At 41.7% G+C, this 25,832-nt stretch overlaps 1 protein-coding gene and 1 long non-coding RNA gene across 3 annotated transcripts; one reads left to right on the top strand and one right to left on the bottom strand.

Moving 5' to 3' along the window:
* Positions 1–146: 146 nt before the first annotated feature.
* Positions 147–20,678, bottom strand: LOC139374780 (uncharacterized). Of its 2 annotated transcripts, XM_071115917.1 has the most exons (7): positions 20,175–20,678; positions 19,649–19,779; positions 19,355–19,519; positions 16,455–16,619; positions 5,310–5,421; positions 4,475–4,602; positions 147–2,958 (listed from the first exon to the last, which is right to left on the bottom strand). In XM_071115917.1, the coding sequence occupies exons 1-7, from the start codon at positions 20,461–20,463 to the stop codon at positions 2,284–2,286; spliced, it is 1,665 nt and encodes a 554-aa protein (XP_070972018.1). In that variant the 5' UTR covers positions 20,464–20,678; the 3' UTR covers positions 147–2,283. The 2 variants fall into 2 exon arrangements, with proteins under 2 accessions (XP_070972018.1, XP_070972017.1); XM_071115916.1 differs by lacking the exon at positions 147–2,958 and having other exon boundaries at positions 3,289–4,602.
* LOC139374822 (uncharacterized) lies at positions 20,258–24,694 on the top strand. Its single transcript, XR_011627731.1, has 3 exons — positions 20,258–20,546; positions 22,440–22,553; positions 22,925–24,694. It is a non-coding gene; the product is annotated as an uncharacterized lncRNA (long non-coding RNA).
* The last annotated feature ends 1,138 nt before the right edge of the window (positions 24,695–25,832 follow it).

The following is a 25,832-nucleotide window of genomic DNA, read 5'->3' as shown; positions in this document are numbered from 1 at the left end:
ATTCAACTATACTTGTTCTAGCCTAGGTTTACTGTCTCTCTTAAAACAGGCATTTACACAAGCCTGTTTCAAATGACAAGTTAACAAAGGGTTAAAAGGATGTACACTCCAGGTTGTAGAGAACAGTCAGTCTGTAATATCAAGTACAGGGTTACATTCGTTCATGTTTAATATTTCACCCGTCATCACAAGACCTGGAGAATTCAGGCCATTTACAGCAAACAGCTTGAGGTCAAGGACTGTTTGTATAGATCCCATACCACAGATGATAGATAGGCTTGTGAGCTCTGGGGGTTTTCATAACAGAAACAGTTACAGTAAGAGGGACTTGACTTGAGAATGTTTTGGTTGTTGTTGCATTGATGAACACAGTGACATGATGACATGAAGCAGCGCCTCTTCAACCTCAGGAGGCTGAAGAAATTCGGCTTGCCACCAAAAACAAATCAAGTCAAATTAATTTATATAGCTGATATCTCAAAGTGCTGTACAGAAACCCAGCCTAAAACCCCAAACAGCAAGCAATGCAGGTGTAGAAGCACGGTGGCTAGGAAAAACTCCCTAGAAAGGCCAAAACCTAGGAAGAAACCTAGAGAGGAACCAGGCTTTGTGGGGTGGCCAGTCCTCTTCTGGCTGTGCCGGGTGGAGATTATAACAGAACATGGCCAAGATGTTCAAATGTTCATAAATGACCAGCATGGTCAAATAATAATTATCACAGGCAGAACAGTTGAAACTGGAGCAGCAGCACGGCCAGGTGGACTGTCGGGCTGTATCACCGCCTGGTACGGCCACTGCTCCGCCCATAACCGTAAGATTCTCCAGAGGGTAGTGAGGTCTGCACAACGCATCACTGGGTGCAAACTACCTGCCCTCCAGGACACTTACACCACCAGATGTCACAGGAAGGCCAAAAAGATAATCAAGGACAACAACCACCGAGCCACTGCCTGTTCACCCCGCTATCATCCAGAAGGCGAGGTCAGTACAGATGCATCAAAGCGTGGACCGAGAGACTGAAAAACAGCTTCTATCTCAAGGCCATCAGACTGTTAAACAGCCATCACTAACATTGAGTGGCTGCTGCCAACATACTGACTCAACTCTAGCCACTTTAATAATGGAAAAATGGATGTAATCAATTTATCACTAGCCACTTTATATAATGCTTACATACCCTACATTACTCATCTCATATGTATATACTGTACTCTATACCATCTACTGCATCTTGCCTATGCCGTTCGGGCATCACTCATTCATGTATTTTTATGTACATATTCGTATTCATTCCTTTACACTTGTGTGTATAAGGTAGTTGTTGTGAAATTGTTAGGTTACATTACTTGTTAGAAATTACTGCATGGTCGGAACTAGAAGCACAAGCATTTTGCTACACTCGCATTAACATCTGCTAACCATGTGTATGTGACAAGTACATTTGATTTGATGTACATCAGTATAAATATAGCCAACAGTGACTGACTTGTGTGACTGAGTAAGTAAATGATTGAGTGGCAATGTTTGCTACAGCCATGGGGGATTCATAACAATAATACACATAACAGATATGGGAGATGACAGTTGATAGAGGGGAGGATGACAAAATAGCTGATTAAAGACAACCCCCAACTACTACCCAGTGCCATGGGAGGGCTATAGGGGAAAGGGACACAGTAGGGGTTGTTTTAAGACCTCTTCCCCAATGAAAGCATGACCTCAGGGTCATATAATCTCAGCAGACCTGATTTGTTATAAGAAAAAACAAAATCCGAGGAGAAATATTGTGTTACTCTTCAATAACGTGACAATGTTTTGGCTATGCTAGCACACACAAAAAAATATGCTACCTTTATTTAATTAGGCAATGCAGTTAAGAACAAATTCTTATTTACATTGATGGCCTACCCTGGCCAAACCTGGGCGACACTGGACCAATTGTGCGTCGCCCTATGGGACTCCCAATCACGGCCGGATGTGATACAGCCTGGATTCGAACCAGGGACTATAGTGATGCCTCTTGCACTGAGATGCAGTGCCTTAGATCGCTGCGGCACTCGGGAGCCCTGTCTGTATCATGTGAGAATGTGCGCATATCCAGATACTCAACTGAGGGACTTCATCAAAATAAAAAACTAGTTCCCAGACATCCCTCGTGAACATTTCAAGCTACGATTTCTCCCTGTTGTGGACATTCCTATGTCTGATAAGGCTACTCAGGAAGGAGAAGCTCTTGTAACATAGTTTGCACTTGAAGTTGTCCTTGGTGTGAACGGTCTGGTGCTACTTCACATATTTCGCTTTAGCGAAGCGCTTCCCACACGTAGTGCAGGCGTACGGCTTGTCGGCGTCCGTCCCAATGCTCGCGCTCCCATGTTTTGACCCAATGACACCAGAGAGCCCTCCATGACATGGCGCCATTGTTTGGGTGTTGTTGGGATTGTGTGCTGTGTTATAGGCTAGGTACCTCTTGTGGTGACTGCCCATCCTGACCCTGTCTGTATTTGTGTGGTAACCATGAAGCAGCTGAGGAAGGCTAGACCCAGGTCCTCCCACCACTCTCTGTGAAGGCTGAAGCGCAGGCTGACCTGCTCTGTTCATCATGGATATTGTGGTGTGTGTATCATAGGAACAGGAGGGTCTATCAGCCCCAGGCCCTGCTTTATCCCCGCACTGAGACTGTGAAGAGAAGGGTCTGGACTGCAGACTGGAGCCTCTGTCTCTCTGATGACCACCAGGACTGAGGTTGTTCAGTCCACCTGTCCACTGGTTGTGTTCTGTGTTGTGGTGGAGTCTCTGTCCCTCGGGGTTCGGTCCTAGTTGCGACTCGGGAAGGAAGAGCGATGGCTCCTGATCCAGGGTTCTGATCCGGGGCCAGGGTTTGTGACCATCTGCCTCAAGGGTCTGGTCTCTTCCGCCAGTAACACCAATTATCAGCAGGTCCTCATGGACTGCAGACTGTAAAACACATTGTACAGAAGATAATGTAAAGGTTTATGTAAGAAACTCTTTGCTGTACAAACAGAAACATGACATTATAAAATGTTAGCCACAGTCAAGCTCATCTCTAACATTGTGATTCAAGTACCAAAAAATATGGAGCCATTGGAGTTTATTATAAACAAATAATAAAAATGTCCATATGTGTTGATTCATGTAGTATAATGTTTTGGTTCAACTTGAGAGAAGGGAAACTCAGTTCCTGCAATGATACAAAAATAACCAAGTCAATCAGCACAGAGTCAATTTTGTATTTAATTTGAACAAAATGGTCATACACTCAGATAATGTGAAACACAGTACTTTTATTGCACAAAACGATATGTGACGAGAAGAAGAACTTTTCTCAATATGGTAACTAGAATACTTTGGGAAAGGTTCAACCTAACATTACACACATCTTCACTACTTCCTGTCAAGTAAACATGAATTAAGGCACTATAATTTCCTCATTATAAAACACCAGATCAAACAACCTGATAAGGTTGTCACTCTTCATCAGTGAAGCATTTTTACAGACACCATCACACCAAACATCACCACATCGTCTACTCTGCCTCATCATACTCATTCTTTCCTCAGTTCACCTCATCCAGTTCCAAACTACATATAAAAACAACATAATTAACTTCATGACATGTCACTATACTCGGGCCGTGTGCATTTTCTGCTGATGTATCCTGAGGTAGCTCCTTTCTGAGAACCTCTTCCCGCAGTGCATACAGGCAAATGGCCTCTCTCCTGTGTGGACCTTCAGGTGCATCTTCAGCTGGTGCTGGCGGGAGAACCTCTTCTCACACTGGGTACAGCTGTAGGGTTTCTCCCCTGTATGGACTCTCTGGTGCCTATTCAGGCTGGACGATTGAGAAAAACTGGCCCGGCACAGATGGCAGCCGAATGGTTTCTCCCCTGTGTGCATCCTCTGGTGGATCTCCACCTGTTTGGGGAAACTGAAGGCTTTCCCACAGAACGAACACAGGAAGCGCTTCTCTTTGGCGCTGCCACCTTTACTCATTCCATCTCTACTACTGTCATTTGTCAATGGGCTTGTGTAGCCATTTAGTGTTGAGGCACTGGCATTGTCTGAGGTCTGGTTTAGCATTAGGAGAGTGTGAGGAAGATGAAGGCCAGGGAGTGTCTGTGTTGTCACAGGGTCCATGTTCCAATTGATAGATCCCATAGAAGGCAGGCTGAAGGAAGCATCTGTTAGGGGGTTAATCTGAGGCGCCATCAGTCTCTCTGAATCACAACTATAGGAGCAGGAAGGAGCATCGCTAGCCGAGTCTGTGTCTGTTCTCATACGGACACCTCCCTGTCCCTGCAGACCAAATCTACGCCTCATCCTGGTTTCGTCCATTCTGTTGTCATGAACACTAAGTTCGGTTGTGGTTTTGTGTTCGACTGTCTGTTTCTGGTTGCGGTTAACAGTGTTGTTCCCCAGCCCAGAGTTGAGGTCGCTGTCCCATCCACTGACCTCCACTATCTCAGCTCTGGTCCTGGCCTGCTCAGTGATGTTGTCCCCTGGGCCCTTGGTTGCAGCAGTCTGGGTCTGGGAATCCAAGATGGCTGCCCAGTCTCCTCTGTTATCCTCCAGCCAATCACCTTCAGGAAAAGGTTCCAAAATAGACTTTACAAACATGGCAGAGAACTCTACATATGGAGTTTTTTGAGTCAATTGAATCATCAAGTATACATTGTTTGTTGTAAATGTACACTGAGTATACAAAACATTAAGAACACCTGCTCTTTTCATGACAGATTGGCCAGGAGAATCCAGGTGAAAGCTATGATTCCTTATTGATGTCACTTGTTAAATCCACTTCAATCATTGTAACTGAAGGGGAGGAGACAGGTTAAATAAGGATTTTTAAACCTTGAGACATGACTTGTCAGAGGGTGAATGGACAAGACCAAAACATTTAAGGAGGTATGGTAGTAGGTGCCAGGCGCACCGGTTTGTGTCAAGAACTGCAATGCTATTGTTTTTTTTCAACTCTCAACAGTTTCCCGTCAATATCAACAAAGGTCCACCACCCAAAGGACATCCAGCCAACTTAACACAAGTATGGGAAGCATTGGAGTCATGGGCCAGCATCCCTGTGGAACGATTTCGACACCTTGTGGAGTCCATACCCTGACAAATTGAGGCAGTTCTGAGGGCAAAAGTGTGTGGGGGGGTGCAACTCAATATTAGGAAGGTGTTCCTAATGTTTGGTATACTCAGTTTTATTGATTTAATTTTATGTAGATGCATCACTATTCCTATTGAAGTATATGTATTATGTTCTGTATATGTATGTCTCTCTTACCTTGCTCCCCCATCTTTAGTCCACTCAGCAGGTCAATGCTCTCTGGTCCGTCTTCTATTGTCTCCTCTTTGACCAGCAGCAGGTCAGGCTTCCCATCCTCCATGTCTACTGACTGTAAGAGATACAGAGTGAGATGATGTTGGATCAAGAAATCTGATATGAGCACCCTGCTATGGATCATCTTCTGATTGGGCAATGAGGAATTGCTATGAGTACCATGCAAACATGTTAGGTGATTTAAAATGATGCAAACATGTTAGGTGATTTGCTTACTTGACACTCTTTAAAAGGATAGTTCGGGATTTTGGGAAGGAAGCCCTTATCTACTCCCCCAGAGTCAGATTAACTGCTGTATACCATTATTATGTCTCTGCATCCAGTATGCAGGCAGTTAAGAGGTAATTTGGAGAGCCCATGCTGGCTAGCTTAGCGCAAAGAATCAAAGTCTTCGGGTACACCTAGAATGCTAGCTGTACCCAAATACTTCCAGTGTTTACGCTGAGCTAGTTAGCACTGGCTTGCAAAGTTACCTCGAACTTCCTACATTCAGAGATGTAAAATGGTTTCCACAACATCATCTGTCTCTGGGGAAGTAGATAAAGAGCTTAATTGCCAAAATCTCAAACAAAATCTTTAATGGTTTAATAATTCAAAGTCATGGTCCGAGACTTAAAGGTCCAATGCAGCCATTTTTATCTCAATATAAAATAATTTCTGGGTAACAATGAAGTACCCTACTGCGATTGATTTCAATTAAATAGCTTCTCAGCAAAGAGCAATTTTTGGGCGTGGTCTGATTGGGGAGGGGAAAATGAAAACGAGCTGTTATTGGTGGAGAGGTTTGGAACGCTATTTCTTATTGGTCTACTAAAGGGATACTTTGGTATTTGGGAATTTCCTACTTAACCAGAGTAAGACGAACTCATGGATACCATTTATATGTCTCTGCGTGCAATTTGAAGGAAGTTGAAGGTAGCATATCGTTAGCTTAGAGCAATTGCTGGAAATCTATGCGTATCTACTAGCCAGCTCCTCTCAAACGCAGGGAAATAGACCTTCTGACTTCTCCAAAGCTGGGTGGTTGGTAATTTATAGTCTTACATAGTAATCAATATTTATAAATTTGTTCAAATTACTGATAATCATAAGCAATGAGATTCTATCAACTTCCTGATTTTTACGGACTACTTTGGGTTCTGCCAGCGCTTTCTTCCTATGAGACTTGGTGTCGTTTTGAAAACAAAACTCCCGGGAGGCAGCCAGCTGTTGTGTACTCTCGGAGTTAACTTGCTTATTGGCAAGTCATCATAACATTAGACAAATCATGTCGGACTTGGAGGTAGAAGAAGAAGACCATTTTTATTCAGAGACATCTTTATTCGAGCCAGAATTTACTGAGGAAGAACATAGCAGTTGGACGCTGAGCATGCACAGAGGGAGGCTAGACCAGGGGTAGACCAGGGGTTCCCAAATTGTTTCACTCGGGGACCCACATTCCAGCATTGGGGAACATACCGCATATGCATCACGTCTATTTCTATGGGCACAAGCACTGTTCATGACAAACTGTTCACACCCCTCTTGTTGGTGGAGAGAATTGTATAGAATTGCAACAAAATGTATTTTAAAATTGCAACATTTTCTTCGCTCCCCATGACAAAATGTGCAGAATTGCAGGAAATAAGCTTTAAACCTGCAAAATTATCTCCACATCTCAATCCTTTATTTTCTTTGCATATGACATGAATTCATCCATGAAAAATAAATAAACAATAATGTTGCATACATGGGAGGGCTGCAAACATTTTTCAAAAACAAGAAACAAATAAATAGGTAATTGATCGTATGAATAATGATACATTTGCAGTCACAGAGGAAGAAATGCCAGCAGTTCAGTTTCTCATTGTTTACATGATTTGTATGAATTATATTTTATTGATTGGTATAATGATTTGGTATCAATACACATTTGGTATTAATTACAGTGTAAATGACATACATTTCCCCCTATTTTCGTTCACTCTAAGACAGTAGCTTCAAAGCCCAGCATCATCTGATTTACATCTCCAACATTTGCTGACAGTTGTCATTTTTCACTTGTTAATTTTACACGGAGTTCAGTAAGTTCTGTTGATTATATTATGCTAAACTATGTGTTTTAGAATGTCTTTACATTCTAAAACAGTGTTGACACCTTTTTCCATTACATTTTTAAAATGTATAATCTTCACCCTATTTTCCCTTAAGGGAAGGTGTAGTCGCCTTGTTTTTTCATTTAATAATTAGTACACCCTGGATGCCAGGTGTTTTTTGGAATGGACATCCTTTATGAAATGTTCCAATTCGTTCAAATTATGTTCAAATGTAATTGTTTTATCTGCCGGCTTGCCTGTGCTCAACATACAGTGGGGCAAAAAAGTATTTAGTCAGCCACCAATTGTGCAAGTTCTCCCACTTAAAAGGATGAGAGAGGCCTGTAATTTTCATCATAGGTACACTTCAACTATGATAGACAAAATTAGATTTTTTTTCTCCAGAAAATCACATTGTAGGATTTTTTATGAATTTATTTGCAAATTATGGTGGAAAATAAGTATTTGGTCACCTACAAACAAGCAAGATTTCTGGCTCTCACAGACCTGTAACTTCTTCTTTAAGAGGCTCCTCTGTCCTCCACTCGTTACCTGTATTAATGGCACCTGTTTGAACTTGTTATTAGTATAAAAGACACCTGTCCACAACCTCAAACAGTCACACTCCAAACTCCACTATGGCCAAGACCAAAGAGCTGTCACAGGACACCAGACACAAAATTGTAGACCTGCACCAGGCTGGGAAGACTGAATCTGCAATAGGTAAGCAGCTTGGTTTGAAGAAATCAACTGTGGGAGCAATTATTAGGAAATGGAAGACATACAAGACCACTGATAATCTCCCTCGTTCTGGGGCTCCACGCAAGATCTCACCCTGTGGGGTCAAAATGATCACAAGAACGGTGAGCAAAAATCCCAGAACCACACGGGGGGACCTAGTGAATGACCTGCAGAGAGCTGGGACCAAAGTAACAAAGCCTACCTTCAGTAACACACTACGCCGCCAGGGACTCAAATCCTGCAGTGCCAGACGTGTCCCCCTGCTTAAGCCAGTACATGTCCAGGCCTGTCTGAAGTTTGCTAGAGAGCATTTGGATGATCCAGAATAAGATTGGGAGAATGTCATATGGTCAGATGAAACCAAAATATAACATTTTGGTAAAAACTCAACTTGTCGTGTTTGGAGGACAAAGAATGCTGAGTTGCATCCAAAGAACACCATACCTACTGTGAAGCATGGGGGTGGAAACATCATGCTTTGGGGCTGTTTTTCTGCAAAGGGACCAGGACGACTGATCTGTGTAAACTAAAGAATGAATGGGGCCATGTATCGTGAGATTTTGAGTGAAAACATCCTTCCATCAGCAAGGGCATTGAAGATGAAATGTGGCTGGGTCTCTCAGCATGACAATGATCCCAAACACACTGCCCGGGCAACGAAGGAGTGGCTTCGTAAGAAACATTTCAAGGTCCTGGAGTGGCCTAGCCAGTCTCCAGATCTCAACCCCATAGAAAATCTTTGGAGGGAGTTGAAAGTCCGTGTTGCCCAGCAACAGCCCCAAAACATCACTGCTCTAGAGGAGATTTGCATGGAGGAATGGGCCAAAATACCAGCAACAGTGTGTGAAAACCTTGTGAAGACTTACAGAAAACGTTTGACCTCTGTCATTGCCAACAAAGGGTATATAACAAAGTATTGAGATAAACTTTTGTTATTGACCAAATACTTATTTTCCACCATAATTTGAAAATAAATTCATTAAAAATCCTACAATGTGATTTTCTGGATTTTTTTTCTCATTTTGTCTGTCATAGTTGTGTACCTATGATGAAAATGAAAAAAATGACCTATGATGAAAATTACAGGCCTCTCTCATCTTTTTAAGTGGGAGAACTTGCACAATTGGTGGCTGACTAAATACTTTTTTTGCCCCACTGTATGTGGGAACTCCTTCAAGACTGTTGGAAAAGCATTCCTCATGAAGCTGGTTGAGAGAATGCCAAGAGTGTCAAGGCAAAGGGTTGCTACTTTGAAGATAACTCTGGGTCTTCCTTTCCTGTGGTGGTCCTCATGAGAGCCAGTTTCATCATAGCGCTGGATGGTTTTTGCGACTGCACTTGGAGAAACTTTCAAAGTTCTTGACATTTTCCGCAATTGACTGACCTTCATGTCTTAAATGAATGATGGACTGTCAATTCGCGTTGCTTATTTGAGCTGTTCTTGCCATAATATGGACTTGGTCTTTAACCAAATAGGGCTATCTTCTGTATACCACCCCTACCTTGCCACAACACAACTGATTGGCTCAAATGCAAGGAAAGAAATTCCACAAATTAACTTTTAACAAGGCACACATGTTAATTTAAATGCATTCCAGGTGACTGGAATGAAGGAAGCTGGTTGAGATAATGGCAAGAGTGTGCAAAGCTGTCATCAAGGCAAAGGGTGGCTACTTTGAAGAATCTCAAATATAAAATATATTTGGATTTGTTTAACACTTTTTTGGTTACTACATGATTCAATATGTTTATTTCATAGTTCTGATGTCTTCACTATTATTCTACAATGTAGAAAACAGTACAAAATTAATGAAAAACTCTGTAATGAGTTGGTGTGTCCAAACTTATGACTGATAATTTAATTGATCTTCTTAAAGATGGATTGTGGTAGATTGAGAAGCAGCATGCTTAGTTTGTAATTGATTGTTGGAGCCACTGTAATGTGTATTATTTAAATTCTTGCTTAGAACATTAAAAAAAGGGAGGACCATCTCACAAAGTCGGCTTTCAAGGATTTCAAAATAGCTTCCAAGTTCTTTTCAAGCATGAACTTATTATTTGATGATAGGAAAATAGCCAGATAATTCAGACCTTGGTGCCCAAGCTAAATTGAAAACTGAAATTTGGTCTTCAGTGCATCGATAGTTTATCGGAGTACCTCTGACTTTTTCTGAAGCCAGCAATCTCTGTATATTCATTGACCAAATTGAGTAGCCCATAATTGACATTTCAGGATTCCTAACAAACATGTCATCTGTGTACATTGCCAGTTGATGCTCATGATTTTCTACCACAATACCTTCAATATCACTTTGTCGTCTTATGGATTCTGCTAATGTTTCTAACGTTAAAACAAAGAGCAAGGGAGACATCGGACATCCCTACCTTGTGCCCCTCTCCAACATAAAGGAGATATACAATTTGTTATAACTTCTGCTCTAGGGCTATTTTATATACTGCAGACCCATCTTATACCACTACCAAATCACCTTATACCACCCACCACTGCGACCTGTATGCTCTAGTCGGCTGGCCCTCGTTATATATTCGTCGCCAGACCCACTGGCTCCAGGTAATCTATAAATCTATGCTAGGTAAAGCTCTGCCTTATCTCAGTTCACTGGTCACAATAACAACACACACCCGTAGCACACGTTCCAGCAGGTATATCTCACTGATCATCCCCAAAGCTAACACCTCATTTGGCCACCTTTCCTTCCAGTTCTCTGCTGCCAGTGACTGGAACGAATTGCAAAAATCGCTGAAGTAGGAGACTTTTATTTCCCTCACCAACTTTAAACATCAACTATCTGAGCAGCTAACCGATCACTGCAGCTGTACATAGTCCATCTGTAAATAGCCCACCCAATCTACCTACCTCATCCCCATACTGTTTTTAATTTATTTACTTTTCTGCTCTTTTGCACACCAGTATCTCTACTTGCACATCATCATCTGCTCATTTATCACTCCAGTGTTAATCTGCTAAATTGTAATTATTCGCTCCTATGGCCTATTTATTGCCTACCTCCTCATGCTTTTTGCACACAATGTATATGGGGCGGCAGGGTAGCCTAGTGGTTAGAGCGTTCGACTAGTAACCGGAAGGTTGCAAGTTCAAACCCCCGAGCTGACAAGGTTGTCGTTCTGCCCCTGAACAGGCACTTAACCCACTAGGCCATCATTGAAAATAAGAATTTGTTCTTAACTCTTAACTAAAGGTATAAAAAGGTATAAAAAATATAGACTTTCTTTTCTCTACTGTGTCATTGACATTGTTAATTGTTTACTCCATTTGTAACTCTGTGTTGTTGTCTGTGTCACACTATCTTGGCCAGGTCGCAGTTGCAAATGAGAACTTCTTCTCAACTAGCCTACCTGGTGAAATAAAAAAATATAAAAAAATCTTATAAACAAAGAATCAAACCCAAATGTTTCCATTGTCTAGAAAAAATATTGAGCTATTTCTTTTTCAAATGAAACCAACTTGGTCAGTTGAAATCAAAGAGTGAATAACTTTCCAAAGTCTGTTTGCTAATAGTTTAGAAAGTATCTTGGAATCAACATTCAGTAAAGCGGTTGGTCTATAGTTAGAGCATTGACACAGGTCTTTTCCCCCCTTTAGGAATGAGCGTGATAGCTGCAGTAGTTCTATTCACTGTACCATGATCCCAAAAAAGTATTATACAGTCTAAGCATTATTGGTGAAAGTATAGTTACATACTGCTTCTAAAATTCTGAGGTATAACCATCACCTGGTGCCATTTATTTCAGTAGCTCTAAAATGTTACCCCTCAAAACAACCTTCAGGGTGGCGCAGTGGTTAAGGGCGCTGTACTACAACGCCAGCTGTGTCACCAGAGACTCTGTCGTAACCAGCCGCGACCGGGAGGTCCGTGGGGTGATGCACAATAGAGTCTTCCGGGTTAAGGAGGATTTGGCCGGTAGGGAAATCCTTGTCTCATCGCGCACCAGCGACTCCTGTGGCGGGCCGGGCACAGTGCGCGCCAACCAAGGTTGCCAGGTGCACGGTGTTTCCTCCGACACATTGGTGCGGCTGGCTTCCGGGTTGGATGCGCGCTGTGTTAAGTGCGGCTTGGTTGGGTTGTGTATCGGAGGCTATTTCTTCACATTATAAGCGCTGCAATGCGCACATGGTAGGAGGCTATAAGCGCAAATGTTCCATTAGTGGGAAAACACCATTATCAAAAGCAATTATGCATGGAATACTGTTATTATAAAGGTGCATTTTTATGGTGAAAATGACCTTTCCCAAACTTGACACTCACACGCTGCTTATATATGCCAGTTAGGCTCTACACCCACAGCAGATTAATGTGCTTAATTTTAACAAGTTATGGTGCCACTTTTTAGTTGTGATACAAACCTTATTAAAACATATAGGCCTATGGGCTTGGCTACATGAGGTGTGTGACTATGAATCGAAAAAGTTGTTAAAAAATGCATTGTTTCTTATGCTAAGGCGCATTCACAAGTGATAGGCTAATATTGTCACCCATCAGACTATTCTTAATTGAATCTTGCCTTTAAATATACTAAATAATATATGTGTGAAATTTGTTTTGATTTAGAATGGACCATTATCATGCACCTGTATCAAAACAGGGTCAGCGGGGAAAAATACGTCATCTATGGACTTAAATAGCGAATGGAGGACGCTTTTCCCCGTGGTTTATTTTCATGTCAGCCAGGTAGGCTATACTCCTGTTGTAAATATAAGCAATGTGCTTAATATTAGGAAAGTTGAGAAATAGATATAGTAGGCCTAGTCTATATAAAACTGATCCTCCTCTTTTCAATAGAGGCCCTCACTCTGTTTTCTCATGCAATTGCAAAGCCTTTTGAAATGTTGCACAACATGAGCTCATGGGCTCTCATGAAGTGTTTGATTAGATTTTCGAAAAACATTTGCATTGTTTTCAGTGTGATTAGAAGGACAATAGAGTGCTGAGTACCAGGCAGTTAGCAAGTTTGGTATTCTACTAATGACCATCAGCAGCGTCAGAGCTTGGATTACTGTGACTAAAAGGTCACATGGAATTTGACTGCCGGTGTGACGGTAATACCGCAACAGTTCTAGGCTGACCTCTATTTCTACAACCAACTTTACCTGACTGTGATCAGATAAAATGTTATCTATTGTCACTGATTGTAAGTTGGACCGAAAAAACTAGTCTAGTCTGGAGTAGACCTTGTGGACTGGAGAGTAAAATGTATACTGTCTACTGGATGGAGTATTCACCAGATGTCTACAAGCCCATTGTTATTGATCATATCTAATAGTAATGTTATAGATTTTGTAGCTGGAAAGGCTTTCTTACTTGATCTGTCCTCCACATTCAATATTTGATTAAAATCCCCTCCTATAATACATGGTATTTCTGAGAAATTGTGTAGTCGACACTGAATATCAGGAAAAAAAGCAAAGACATATCCTCATTATTTTATTTTATTTACCTTTATTTAACTAGGCAAGTCAGTTAAAAACAAATTCTTATTTACAATGACGGCCTACCCCGGCCAAATCCTAACCTGGACGACACTGGGTCAATTGTGTGCCGCCCTATGGGACTCCCAATCACGGCCCGTTGTGATACAGTCCAGGATCGAACCAGGGTCTGTAGTGATGCCTCTAGCACTGAGATGCAATGTCTTAGACCGCTGCGCCACTCAGGAGCCCATAAATATTCACAATAAGCACTTCTGCATTGCCCAATATAACATGTTGGAAAATAAACCAACTGTTGAGCTCAACATTCCCGATTATCTTGTGTTTAATAGTATTCAAAAACTGATTTAGACCAGGATGAGAGAGAACAATGTAATGTGTTAAAATGTGGTGTGTTTTTCTCTGAGTAGAAATGCTGATCGAGGATCAGGGCCCAGATTCACAAAACCTTCTTAAGAAGAAATTTATTCTTAAAACCTCTACAGGATCGGTGGGTTCCACGTGGGACGTTTGAGCTAACGTAGGCTAATGTGATTAGCATGAGGTTGTCAGTAACAAGAACATTTCCCAGGACATAGACATATCTGATATTGGCAGAAAGCTTAAATTATTTTTAATGTAACTGCACTGTCCAATTTACAGTAGCAATTACAGTGAAAAAATACAATGCTATTGTTTGAGGAGAGTGCACAGTTATGAACTTGAAAATGTATTTATAAACCAATTATGCACATGTGGCAGTCTTGATACAACATTTTGAACAGATATGCAATGGTTAATTTGATCACACTAATACTTTGCACATACACTGCTTCTATCTAGAGGCCAAAATCTAAATTGTGCCAGGGCTGGAATAATACATTATGGCCTTTCTCTTGCATTTCAAAGAAAGCATGTTTTTCTCTTTGTATTATCTTTTACCAGATCTAATGTATTATATTATCCTACATTAATTTAACATTTACACAAACTTCAAAGTGTTTCCTTTCAAATGGTATCAAGAATATGCATATCCTGGCTTCAGGTCCTGAGCTATAGGCAGTTAGATTTGGGTATGTCATTTTAGGCAAACATTTCAAAAAAGGGGAGGATCCTTAAGTTAACTGCCATTTTTTTCCTTAACTATAAACTTAGGAAGAAAGTTAAGCAAAGTTTCTATTCCTCAAAAAGGTTATTGGAAATGTTTTTGTGCTATTTCTTATGTTTCTCCTAAGAAGAAATTTGATTTTTGAAAATAAACTTATTGGAAACGTTATTAACTTCTTTGGGACTGGGGGGCAGTATTAAGTAGATTGGATAAAATGGTGCCCAGAGTAAACTGCCTGCTACTCAGGCCCAAAAGCAAGAATATGCATATAATTAGTAGATTTGGACAGAAAACACTCTGAAGTTCCTAAAACTTTTTGAATGATGTCTGTGTATAACAGAACTCATATGGCAGGCTAAAACCTGAGAAAGAAATCATCCAACCAGGAAGTCGGAAATCTGAGGTTTGTAGTTTTTCAAGTCATTGCCTATCGAATATACAGTGTCTATGGGGTCATATTGCACTTCCTAAGGCTTCCACTAGATGTCATCAGTCTTTAGAACCTTGTTTGAGGCTTCTACTGTGAATGGGGAGAGAAAGAGAGCTGATTCAAACAGGTGTCTGGCAGAGTGCCATGAGCTGATCACAAATGCGCCCGTGAGAGGTAGCTGCGTTCCATTGCATTTCTAAAGACAAAGGAATTCTCCGGTTGGAACATTATTGAAGATTTATGTTAAAAACATCCTAAAGATTGATTCTATACATCGTTTGACATGTTTCCACGAACTGTAATATAACTTTTTTGACATTTCGTCTGAACAAGTGATCGCGCATTATGCATTTGGATTACTGGGCTAAACGCGCGAACAAAAAGGAGGTATTTGGACATAAATTATGGACATTATCAAACAAAACAAACATTTATTGTGGAACTGGGATTCCTGGGAGTGCATTCCGATCAAGATCATCAAAGGTAAGTGAATATTTATAACGCTATTTCTGACACCTCTCCTTCTTTGGAAATGGCTGGATGTTTTTCTGTAACTCGCGCTGACCTAACATAATCGTTTGGTGTGCTTTCGCCATAAAGCCTATTTGAAATCGGAAACTGTGGCTGGATTTACTATAAGTTAATCTTTAAAATGGTGTAAAATACTTGTATGTTTGAGGAATTTTAATTATGGGATTTCTGTTGTTTTGAATTTGGCACCCTGCAATTTCACTGGCTGTTGGCGAGGTGGGACCCACATATCCCAGAGAAGTTAATTCCAAGATAGCTAAACCCTTGTCTTAAACTCAGGGCAGTGAGACAAAAAACAAATGAAAGCAATTGAACATGTTTAATTCACTCACAAACTTCATCGGAAAGTTTCAGTATTGAATATTTAAACCAAAGAACATGTTTTGGTGATCTCAGTACAAAATATGCTAACATGATTGCCACTAAAACGGTTGCCTAGCAACAAACATCTTAAGAGGATTCCTAAGAAAATATTTGAGAAGCTCGTCAGAACATCGTGATTTCTTAAGATATTGTTGAGGAATTGCACCTACTATCTTATGAACTTTAAATATTTTTTGTTAATAAGATAGTTCTTAAGTTTTTGGTAAGTGTTTTTTGAATGTGGGCCCAGGTCCCCACCTGTCTATAAATTAATATTCATTATGATCTAAAAGGCACAACTGATCTTAGATCAGGACTCGTACTCTAAGAGGTTATGTCGATAGGGGCCCTTACCTAATAGCATTCAGGCAGTAATTCACAGTGGACTCACCTCAGTGTGACTGTGTGTGGTCATATGTTGCTCAGCTGGTTCCTCTGTGGGTTCAGGAGGTGGTGTAGTCTGGTTGTCTTCCATGACCATGGTCCCCTCAGGGTTCCCCAGACCCTCCTCATACCCCTCCTCCTTCACCAGCAGCACCTCTGGACTCTCCTCCTCCTGGAAGAGACAGGTGATACAGATTACACAGACATACACTCCCTCAGGTACATACACAAAGATAATAAACACACTTTCAACATGGTGTTTACCCATCCCAACGTTGTTTGAGTCCTATACTGTAGAATGACTTCATTGTTTTTAAACCCATCTTTTTGAACTGCACTGTTGGTTAAAAACTTCTTATGGCTGAAATCCCGCTACCGGGATCGATATGACAGCCAGTGTAAGTGCACGTCGCCAAATTCAAACAACATAAATCTCATAATTAAAATTCCTCAAACATCCAAGTATTTTACACCATTTTAAAGATAAACTTGTTGTTAATACCACCACAGTGTCCGATTTCAAAAGTGCTTTACAGCGAAAGCACACCAAACGATTATGTTAGGTCACCACTTCGTCACAGAAAAACACAGTCATTTTTCCAGCCAAAGAGAGGAGTCACAAAAAGCAGAAATAGAGATAAAAATGAATCACTAACCTTTGATGATCTTCATCAGATGACACTCATAGGACTTCATGTTACACAATACATGTATGTTTTGTTTGAAAAAGTTAATATTTATATCCAAAAATCTCAGTTTACATTGGCGCATTATGTTCAGTAGTTCCAACTTCAGAATGTTTTCTATCCAAATCTACTAATTATATGCATATTCTTGCTTTTGGGCCTGAGTAGCAGGCAGTTTACTCTGGGCACCTTTTTATCCAAGCTACTTATACTGCCCCCAGCCATAAACTTTGTTTATGTATTAAGGGCTTGTAAGTAAGCGTTTCACAGTAAAGTCTACAACTGCTGTATTTGACACATGTGACAAATAAAGTTTGATTAAATTTGAAATATGTTGAGGGTAAATATGATAAGCTATGATTAGTCAAAAGGCATCATCAGACAAACCTGACAACTCTTTTGATGTGTATAGGTGTTTGTTAGGTATTGGTTGTCCCTAATTAACTCAGCCACAAAATAAGAATTGGCTATATAGTAAACATTAATGAAAACAAAAATGTGATTTTTGGTTTTATTTCAAGATTAGGGTTAGGCATAAGGTATATCAGTGTATTTAAGTTTAGTTTTAAAATCTAATTTTAAGAAGATACATTTTTTAAATAGGCAGGGTTTAGTCATAATAATGACTTTGTTAACTAGTGACTAACTTGGCTATGAAGCGCTGTAGTGTGTATGCACAATAGGGTGAGAAGATGTGATGAGGGGAGTCTCAATTAAAGTCTTAGAATGAAATGTCCCATTTTGTGTTTATTAAACATAAACAAGTTTTAAATACATCACATGAAAACCATACATAGACACAACAAAAAATCTGCATGAACTAGATGAATTGCATTCAATTTCTCATTACAAGTGTCTTAAGAAAAACATTAAGTAGTGGAATAGAAGTAATGAAACAGGCATTTGTGAACATTATATAGGCTACACCGTACAAACACAACATCTAACAGACTTTTTAGGCTGAAATATGCCATATATAACAATATTCAACCCAGAAATATTCAACACTGAAATCTATTACTCATGTTATCTTTATGCTGACAACAATGAAATTGAATCTGTCTTTAATGAATAGTTTGATCTAAACGTCAGAAGCTATCGAGTGGAAGGGTTACTTAGTATGCTATTGAGTGGAATGGTTTTTCTGCTGGTGTATCCTGAGGTAGCTCCTCTCTGAGAACCTCTTCCTGCAGTGAGTACAGGCGAATGGCCTCTCTTCCGTGTGAACCTTCAGGTGCATCTTCAGCTGGTGCTGGCGGGAAAACCTCTTCTCACAGTGGGGGCAACTGAATGGTTTCTCCCCTGTGTGGACCCTCTGGTGCCTCTTCAGGTCACCAGCCTGAGCGAAGCGCATTTGACACTGGGTACAGCTGAAGGGTTTCACCCCTGTGTGGACCCTCTGGTGCCTCTTCAGGTTGCCAGCCTCGGCAAAGCACATATGACACTGGGTACAGCTGAAGGGTTTCTCTCCTGTGTGGACCCTCTGGTGGATCTCCACCTTCTGGGGGCAGCTGAAGCCTTTGTTACAGAACATGCAGAGGAACCGTTTCTCTTTATTATTGCCAGATGTGGCCCCCCCTCCCTGAGCCTGGGCTATAACCCTGTCATTTGAGTTTGATGCCTGATTGAAAAGAACGCTGCCATGTGAATTGGAAAGTGCCTTCGACGTGAATACGGCATCGGGATCCCTGAACGAGTGTAAAGGAGAGTGGGTCGCGACATTTAGATTTGTATCTAAGCTTCCCCTGTAATCAAATAAATCTCTGTTCTGTGAGTGTCCATCTTCTAAGTGACTATCTGCATTCCATGTGGGAGGAGCGTCGCCCTCCACTTTCACAGTCACCTCATCTACCACTATAACCTCCCCTTTCTTATCTAGGCACCCTTCAGAGTATACACTTCTACTGTCCCGGTTCAAGTCCCCTCTAGACAGATCAGTCTGTGTCTCTAAACCCATGAGCATGTTGCCAGGGTCCATCTCTGTAGCGTAAGAACAAGATGGATCACCGCCAGTGTCTAACGTGTCACCATCTCCACGGGAATTAACTGTCCCCTGGCTCTGGTGAAATACCAGAAAATATTCTGAGCCGGGAACAGGTGGACAGCCCAGTCTCTCTGGGTCTGATCTGTAGTCAGATCCTGGTTGTAAGGGCCTTTGTGTTACAGTTAAAGTCTCGGTGTCTGACTCTGACTTGAGGACGGCGTTCAGCGTTCCACTGACCTCCGTGATTCTGCGTCGGGTCCTGGCCTTTGGCGCAGCGGCGAGTTCCTCACTGGCTACAGAGGGCGACACTCCAACCGCTGCTCCAGTCTGGTGCCGTGGGTCCTTCTCTCGTTCAGTCCTCTCCAGCTTGACCCCAGGACCTGCTGCATTTTCATCTGCAGACTGACAAGAAAAGGAGTGGTTATTAATGTTGTTGGGATGTGAGCAAATGAATAGCTGAGGGAAGCATTTCTGAAATAAACAGGCCACATTTGATGTACTGTAATTTTTATGTAATACTATGACACTTACCTCTATCACAATAACATGCTGGGTTGAGGTTCCACTCTCCTCATCAACGGTGATTGGTTGGTCATCTCTCCATGTATTGTGTCCCGCTGGTTTCACAGAACTCCTGTAGCCTCCAGTGAGATTTGTTTCACCTGAGAGGGATTGGGGGAAAAGGGATGGTTAGCTACTGTTAATGCTGAATGCTATATTATACACTATTGACATTTTTGACACTGTCTACAATTGGAAAGGATGTGAGGTAACACTTCTTGATTTACTATGTATTGATCATTGTATTAAGTTCCATGCCTCATGTTGTTTTCAATTAGTAAATAATAGGAAATGCCAGTATATCAAGAATCTGGATAGAATATGATAGTGTCTTTCTGCAAGTTTGCTAAGTAACCTGGGGAATTATTGCATACAATTCCAAAACTGACCAAGACTCAATTCTGGTTAACCATGTGGTTAGCACATTTAACGTCACACATGCGCAGATGTGATCCGGACGACAGGCCCCGCAGCCTCGGCCTTCTGCAAAATGTACCTCTTGCCATTCCTTTGTATCGGTCGAGAATCTTGACACTACTGGGACGACTGGCGAGGACGCGCTCTCGCGTTGTTCTCTCTGCGCGCTCCCGTGTCACCTTCATTTCAAGTAGCTGTAGTTTCCTCCGCAATGCCCTGCTTTCATTCTGGCTTTGAGTGATTTCCAAACGAAACACTGCATAGTCGTCGTCTACGAGTTTACAGATGTCTGCCACGGCTGCATTCGCTAGCACCTCCATGATGGAGGCTATTTGAGTGTGAAAAACCATAGGCCTACTGTTAGCCATTGTTGTTAGCAGCTAGCTAACGTTCCCTTGATAACATCTATCAGCCAAGTCCTGTCTCCAACGCGAATTAAACACTGCCCGAGGTAAGTATGTGATGCTGTGCAGTTAGAAGTAATATTTTAAGTTCCAAGGTGATAAATGTCTAAATAACAATAAAAACGCTGCCGCGGATATTGTTCTTGGTTACTGTTGACTTCCGTTTACACTTCTTCAGTGGTTTTTAAATGGCGGTTGGCAACCAACTTTAGTGATGCAATACCGCAACCAAATGAACTGGAGTGTGGACCAGAGACAGAGAAGGTCTAAAGCCTCGTTCACATCCCTACCCAATTAAACCATTCCCCATAAGGAAACGGAATACATTATTAAATACAATATCACCTTAAGGTTTTCTGAATGTGAAAGAGTAAGCTCTTCGATCCGTTCAATCAATAACCGAACTTCTAGACCGGAACCCTGGCACCTTGGGTAACCACTAGGAGCAGAGCCCCACAACGTAGAACTGTAAAACATTAACTCCGTGAGATGTACAATGAGAGCAAAATGGACATTGTGTGTGTGTGTGTGTGTGTGTGTGTGTGTGAAGAGACTTTCATGCATAGGCCGGGTGTAATTCGTGAGAGTGCAGAAACCTCTTGAGTTTTCCCATTTGATGAATACTTCTTCAGGGGGGAAAACATTTCTCGGACTAATTTATTGCATTTGACAATGATTTTCAACTTGTTCAATATCAATGTTTCAAGCTCAAGTTTACTTTCCAGCCCAACCCTGCTTATGCACGCTCAAAGTCGTTTATGCGCTCGCGCGTCTGGTTCTTGATAGAAGTCTGCTCGCTCTGTGACGTATATTCTTGCTCGTGTGCTCCATCTCGATTTGGCACTCATCTGACGCCATAGACAATCAGGATACAGAACCAATTAACACAGAACCAATTGTGCAATTGACATTGTAGCTATAGTATTGCCTGTAATGATTAATGGTTCAAATAAAAGGGATTTAAATACAACTTATTTTTATATTTAAAAAAGTTGTTCATTTGTTGTCTTTTATCCCCTTCTCTAGATCTTGTCTCATCGCTGCAACTCCCCAATGCGCTCGCGAGGTGAAGGTCTAGTCATGCGTCCTCTGAAACGCGCTTCTTAACACCTGCTCGCTAACCCCGGAAGCCAGCCGCACCAATGTGTTGAAAGAAACACCCTTCACCTGACAACTGAGGTCAGCCTGCAGGCGCCCGGCCCGCCACAAGGAGTAGCTAGAGCACAATGAGCCAAGTAATGCCCCCCCGGCCAAACCCTCCCCTAACCCGGACCCCGCTATCCTGTAGTGACGCCTCTTGCACTGCGATGCAGTGCCTTACATGCTGACCACACCAGTCGCGCGCATGCGTCCTTGTTGATTTTGTCCACCCACACCAGACGCGATCAGGACACGCAGGTTGAAATATCAAAACGAACTCTGAACCCACTGTAATAATTTGTGGACAGGTCGAAAAGCATTCAACATTTATCGCAATTTAGCTAGCTAGCTTACTGTTGCTGGCTAATTTGTCCTGGGATATAAACATTGGGTTGTGCATTTTAGGTAAATTACCAAGGTCCTCTGACAATTATCCACAGATAAAAGGGTAAACAGATTTTGTTTCTAGTAATCTCTCCTCCTTCAGGTGTCTTCTTCTTTAGACTTTATATGGCGGTTGGCAACCAGCTTTAAGGTGCATTACCACCACCAACCACCAACTGCACATGCAAAATAAACATTATTTATAGATTGTTTTTCTCATTCCAATGATTTGACGATTGACTGTCACTGTAGTGGGTCATGTGACCTTCTGGACATTTTCCAGAACGCATTTCTGCCCAAAACTGCATTTCTGATTAAAAAAAAAACATTTTATTACGTTCAAATGCCCCTCCTGTGACGTGCGACATACCCCTAGCTTTCTGAAACGGGTCATATTTTCTAACCTCTTTCTGTAGCTTGTTGGCTGGAGGCTAACAGAGGAGACTGGGCGTCCATCTTGGATTCCCAGACCCAGACGGGTGCAGCAAAGGGCCCAGTGGACAACATCACAGAGCAGGCCAGGACCAGAGGTGACATAGTGGAAGTCACTGGATAAGACAGCGTCTTCAAATCTGGGCTGGGGACAACACTTTTCACCACAACTAGAAACTGACAGCCGAACACAAAACAACAACCAAACTTAGTCTCCATGACAACATACTGGCTAAGGCTAGGTTGAGGCGTAGATTTTGTCTACTTCATTCTTGAATCAACACATGGATATTTAATTATTATATATATTTTTTAACTCTAATGGCTCCATATTGTTAGGTACTTGAATCCCTGTTGTAGAGATGTGCTTGACTGTGGTTAACATTGTATTATTATAATGTTTCTGTGTGTACAGAAAGTTGTTTCTTATATAAACCGTTATACATCTCTGTACAATTTGTGTTTACAGTCTGCAGTCCATGAAGACCTGCTGGTATCCGATGTTGCTGGTGGGAGAGACTGGACCTCTGAATTGGCTGGTCACAAACCCGGGCCCTGGAAAATGACACTGGATCAGGAGCTGTCACTCTTCCTACCTGAGTCGGAACCGGTACTGTGCCGTTAGGGACAGAGACTCCACCACACAGATCACCACCAGTGGACAGGGGGACTGAACACCCTCAGTCCTGGTGGTTATCAGAGAGACGGAGGCTCCAGTCAGGGATCCAGTCTGCAGCCCAGACCCTTCTCTTTAAGGTCTCCGTACAGTGATGATGCAGGGCCTGGGGCTGATAGAGATGGACCCTCCTTTTCCTATGATAAAAACACCACAGTTTCCATGATTAACATAGCAGGTCACCCTGGGCTTCAGCCTTCACAGAGAGTGGTGGGAAACTCCCCTGGTGGTAGTGTATCAGGAAGTCTGTCTTCTCCTTCAGGGTCTCATCTAATGCCTCGTGACTGGGTTCATACAAGGGCCTGGACCTAGATATAGCCTTCCTCAATTACAGTACCTCATGGTTACCCCACCAATACAGACAGTGCCAGGATGGGCTTTCACCACAAAAGGTACAGTGCATTCGTAAAGTATTCAGATCCCTTCCCATTTTCAACATTTTATGTTGCCCTCTTATTCTAAAATGGATACAATTTTAAAATTGCACTTATCAATCCACACACAATACCTCATAATGTCAAAGTGAAAACAGGGTTTTAGACATTTTTACACATTTATAAAAAAAAACACGTACCTTATTTACATAGGTATGTATCCATTTTCGAATAAGGCTATGACGTAACAAAATGTGGAAAAAGTTACGGGGTCTGAATACTTTCCGAATGCAGTGTACCTAGCCTATAACACAGCTCACAATCCCAACAACACCCAAACAAGAGGTCTAGCGGTCAAGGAGGGAGCTCAAAGACTAATGCTGCGTTCGTAACTAATTTTGAGGTGGTGTTTTGTCACGCACCGCAGGTGCAGTGAAATTATTTTGTTTTATAGGGTCAGCCATAGTAGTATGGTGCCCCCCGGATCAAATTAGGGTTAAGTGCCTTGCTCAAGGGCACATCAACAGATTTTTCACCTTGTCGTCTCTGGTATTCGAGCCGACCTTTCGATTACTGCCCAAGGCTCAAATCGCAAGGCTACCCGCCGCTCTTACCAGTTGTGAAGTCGTTAATACGAGTTGGATACATTCACGTGCTTTGAACTCATTGATAAACACTCATTGGCTAATGGACAACAATCTGCATCAACCATAAACAAAAAGTACAGCTAGACAAATTGACAAAAGACAATTGAATATTTACCTTATTGAGGTGATGTAGATGGAATAAAGTCATTCTATTCTTTTCTACTCTATTCTTGCTAACGCACTGTTCTTTCTAAAGTAGTCTGCTCGTTAGAAAGAATAGAGTATAAAATAATAGAATGACTTTATTCCATCTACATCAGTTAAGTATTAAGTAAATATTTCAAAAGATACTGATCATAGGAGATTGGAAGTGTTTTGTAATAAGCAATACTGTATTTCAAAGAACAGCGTGCATACATTTTTCATTTAACCACACCGTTTGAGTTTCAATCAATAACATCTGTTCTCTACAGTGTAATTGTAAGTAGAGGTGCAACCATGAACAGTAATAATATGGAGTGGCTTGTATTCATGGATGCCAAGGGAAGCTAGGCTTCCTCCAAAAAATTACCAAGAAATAAAGAAAAATACATACAAAACAATTTATTTTGTCTCTCTGTGTTCCATACATTTCCTACAATTTTCAAGAGGCTGAATGTATCTCACCAGGATAAAGCATCCAAGGGAACAAAATTGTGCCCCTCTGTTTCTGTATGTGTAGCCCATCTATGCTGTCTAGTCAAAAAGCGCATGACATTATTGCCACCATAGCATCGAAGCAAGGGAAGGGCACCAACAAACAAAAAAAGTCTCAAGGGAAGTCAGTGTCGATTTGGCTTCAGATCAATCACATCACATTACAAGCCAAACATCATTGACAGAACTTGAATTGTTGCATCCTTTCGGTAACTGGCCCAACACTAACCTCTAGGCTACCTGCCGCCCCGAAATGTGGAGGCTTTGTGGTTTACGAGGAGTAGTTGGAGCACGCCGTGTACTGGATGGGGGAAAGAAGAAAGCCTGTCGGTATTATTGATGTTTGACGAAGAGTATCTCCCTTCACATGTGAAGATGGGATATGTTATGTCTGCGGTGAGAGCTTCTGTATCCAAGCCGCTGTTTTGCCGGAATTGCAAAAAGTATGGACATGTATCAAGTGTGTGCTGAAGGAATGTTGAAGAATCTGAGGGTGGATGATGTTATAATTGTGATGGCAACCACATTCCCAATTCCCCGGTTAGGGTAAAGGAGTATGAAGTGGCAAGGGTCAGGGCTATACAGCAGGTCATCTACACAGTGACACGTGAAGTAGTTGAATGAGAGAGTGGAGCTGAAGGCATGGCGGTGGATGCTCCGGAGACTGTGGAGACCGAGTGTTGTTCAACAGTTGAGGGAAACTGATATGCTGATTGTGAAGGTGAATTTTAGGGTGTTTATCTCATATATGATTAATTGTACTGCATAAACAAACAGAGTCAAAGAAACTGGAGCTGAAATGTTTCAGAGTTTCCAGGACTTCACTGCCGATACATTGCAAAACATACTGTCCTAAGATGCTCTTCCTTCTCAGGCCCCAGATCCCGAATTAAGGAGTATATTGAGTTTTGTTCTCGTTTATTTGATTTAGTTAATTACTTGGGCTGATATACATCCAAAACAGTAGGTGGCAGCATGGACATATAGCGTTTGTTTTCGGACCACCATAATATCAAAGAAGACAGTAGGTGGCTGCAATACACC

This window comes from Oncorhynchus clarkii, chromosome 19, assembly GCF_045791955.1.
Source record: "Oncorhynchus clarkii lewisi isolate Uvic-CL-2024 chromosome 19, UVic_Ocla_1.0, whole genome shotgun sequence".
Classification (NCBI taxonomy): domain Eukaryota; kingdom Metazoa; phylum Chordata; class Actinopteri; order Salmoniformes; family Salmonidae; genus Oncorhynchus; species Oncorhynchus clarkii.
This window is presented reverse-complemented; position numbering and strand designations above follow the sequence as displayed.